Source organism: Corvus brachyrhynchos, unplaced genomic scaffold (assembly GCF_000691975.1).
Source record: "Corvus brachyrhynchos isolate BGI_N302 unplaced genomic scaffold, ASM69197v1 scaffold200, whole genome shotgun sequence".
Lineage (NCBI taxonomy): Eukaryota > Metazoa > Chordata > Aves > Passeriformes > Corvidae > Corvus > Corvus brachyrhynchos.
In genome coordinates this window covers 4,505,697-4,508,705 of record NW_008236184.1, presented here as the reverse complement: position 1 = coordinate 4,508,705, position 3,009 = coordinate 4,505,697, and the positions used below count along the sequence as shown (strand labels likewise).

The window sequence follows — 3,009 nt, the reverse complement described above, 5'->3', positions numbered from 1 at the left end:
TCCCGGGCCACGGGGGGAGAGAGTCTGCCCCCGCGGAGGGCTCCGGCTGGCGTCTCCCCCGGGGCGGCGGAGCGTCCCGCGTCCCCCCGGGCTCTCTACACCGCGTGGAAACGCCGTGTGACACTGCCGGGCTGCACAGCCCCGCCAGCTCCCCAGGACACGGGGAACCCTCTGTCCGCGGGACGTGGAGCAAGGGCTGGGGCAGAGCCTCGGGGATGCTGCGGGGTGTAGGGACACGCACCCTGTGTCCAGACCGACACCGAGGGTGGGTGTGTCTGGGGCACTCAGGGGTACTTGTGCCTCCGCAAGCAGGGCAGTGGTGGCAGCCGTGTTCGGTACAAGATGGGGTGAGCTGAGCCGGCCGGGGGACTCTCCCCGTGGGTTCCCTCCCTGCTCAGTATGTCCCTGGGGTGGGGGACACGCCACAGCCCCTTACTGTGCAGTGCTCGGTTCTGGACAGCTCTGAGCCCCACTGCAACCACCTGTCAGCTGCATGGCCCCAAAGTGCTGGGGGCTGCACTGGGCAGGAGCCAGGGAAGGGCATCTAGGACGGTGCTGGGCCAGGACAGAGCTGTAACGAGTGGGGGGCCTGGTTGCAGTCCCCTCCTGCCCTGCAGATCCCCCCAGCAGCTGGCACAGGGTTAGCGAGCAGTGGGGCGTGCTGCTTGGCCTCAGCCCTGGCAGCTGTGCCATGTGGGGGAGCTAGCCACGGCTGTGCTGCCAGAAGGTGGCTGGATCCAGCTGCTGCTGGCCAGCAAAGCCCATCCCATCCTTTGCTGGGTGGCCTGGGAGAGTGCCATGGTTTGGGCAGCTGGGAGCACTCCCTGGCTCAGCATGCTGCAGCTCACTGGTATAGATGTGGCCCCACCACATGCTCCCATGACCGCTGGCCACGGCCGTGGTGGCACCAGCAGATGTGGGACCTGCTGAGCTGGACAGGAGGCTGGGATCCAGTGAGACATCCAGCTCGGCATCATGCCATGCTGTGCTATGCCGTGTTGAGCCACGCTGCCTGGCCCTGCCTGCACAGACCGGTTCTGCCCCGCACTCTGCACACCTGTAAAGCTGTGGGAGCTGTGGGGCTGCAGCCACGGGCAGTCCCTGGGGATCCCAGCCTGGACCCCAGCGATGCGGGAGGAGCTGGGCAGGGAGCACGGGCCAGTGGCCAGTGTGTGCCCGGTGGTGGCTCCCGTGGAGCGCGGCCTTGTGGGGCTGCGGTTGGTGGGAGGGAGGAGCTGGGAGCTGCTCCCCTGGGAGCACTGGATGTGCCTGCAGCAGGTTTGTCTGGAAGAAGCAGGTCTTGTCCTGACAGGTCCCTTGGCAGCCACACCAGCAGCTAGCTCCCCATGCTGGCACAGCACTGCAAGGCGCAGGGGCCCCACTGCCCCTCCGCTGCCATGCCCACCACGGGCGGCATTACCCTGCCACTGGCATGCAGGACCCCTCACAGAAGGATGCCCTGGGCTGTTGGCTTCTTCCTTTCTGCACCACTGTGGGAGAGCTGGGGTGGTGCTTGGGCCACCTGAGCCCCTCGGAGTGGGGGAGATGCTGCCCATCTAGAGGCATCTGGGGTTTCTGGAGCGATGGGAGGTGAGAGCCACGGGGTCCCACCCCACAGCACCATTGCCCCACAGGTCCTTGAGCCCTCACACTGATTCTCACCAGTCATGGCCTGGCAGGAGCTCCGGGGTTATCCTGGCAGGACTCTGGGAGCAAGCAGGGGGTTGAGGGAGGTCAGGGAGTCCCCAGAGTATCAGGGGTCAGGGAGTTGGCAGTGTGAGTCAGCCCTACGTGTCCCATTCACTCAGCCAGGCCCATCTGATTCAGAGCAGCGGGAGGAGAGGAAGGGCTTCCGGGGCCAGGCCACCCACGCGGGACAGGACGGGATGGGATGGGACAGGACAGGCGCTCCCTGACTCAGCATGGCCACTGCCCTGTCTCCAGCATGGGCTGAGCCCTGCGGGCCGGTGTGGACAGCACCAGGCTGAGCCCCGCATCCAGCACCTGCAGCACTGGGCTGAACCCTGTCTCTGGCAGAGGCTGAGCCCTTCGGGCTGGGGCAGGAAGATACTCCCGGCACTCACCTCCCCCCGCGGTGAGGTTGGGGTCCCTGTGGGCCTAGGCTGGGCTGAGCTTCCCATGCTGCAGGGTTGAGCTCTAGGGCTGGACGTGGCTGGGCAGCTGCCCCAGTGCTAGGCAAGGCTGTTGTGGTGTCCTCGGGGCCTGGACACAGCTGTGCCTCGTGGGTGCCCTTGGGCACTATTGCGGCCCTGTGCAGTTCACTGCAGTGTGTGGTGACACACGTGTCTGGCAGTGTGGGCAGAGCCGGATCTGGCCCTGGCTGCTCCGGGTGGGTGGCATGGCCAAGGTGCTGGGCAGAGGGGCAAGGAGCAGCCATGGTGCAGGGTCCTGGGGGTCAGGCGCCAGCACGAGGCTGATGCCTGTCGCTCTTGCCCCACAGACTCAGCCGAGAGAGTAGTGCGGCGCTTTGAGGCACCTGGTGTGTCCAACTACACGGCCCTCCTGCTGAGCCCGGACGGTGGGACCCTCTACCTGGGGGCGCGGGAACTGCTCCTCACCCTCAACACCAGCAACTTTCAGCCCAGCTCCCCAGTTCGTAGGGTGAGCCCAGGGATGGGCTGGGCTGCCCTTGGGGAGGGAGGGGACACCCAACTAGCTGGAGTGCAGGGGATGCCCTCCCTGTCAGCATTTCGGGTCTGTGTGAGCCATCACGCATTCAGGAGCAACTGCCCCAGAGCAGGATGTTTGAGGTGGGGAGGATGTGGTTGCTATGAACGAGCCGAAGGAGTGTGTCCGTGGACCAGCCAGGGATGGGGGGGCTCCCAGTGACTGTCGCTTCTCCACAGCTGCTGTGGAGTGCAGATGAGGAGAAGAAGAGGCAGTGTGTGTTCAAAGGCAAGGACCCCCAGGTGAGCCCCATTGCCAGCAGGCATCGGGGGCTGTGGTGGGAGTGGGCAGTGCCCTGTGTGGGGTGGGTGTGGGTGAGAC

At 66.1% G+C, this 3,009-nt stretch overlaps 1 protein-coding gene across 1 annotated transcript in view; it reads left to right on the top strand.

The window, feature by feature from the left end:
* Positions 1 to 1,128: 1,128 nt before the first annotated feature.
* Positions 1,129 to 3,009, top strand: part of SEMA4B (semaphorin 4B) — a 6,090-nt gene continuing 4,209 nt past the window's right edge. The window contains exons 1-3 of the mRNA XM_017736918.1: positions 1,129 to 1,278; positions 2,305 to 2,622; positions 2,868 to 2,930. Coding sequence (XP_017592407.1) covers positions 1,129 to 1,278; positions 2,305 to 2,622; positions 2,868 to 2,930 — 531 coding nt within the window. The remainder of the gene's footprint in view (positions 1,279 to 2,304; positions 2,623 to 2,867; positions 2,931 to 3,009) is intronic.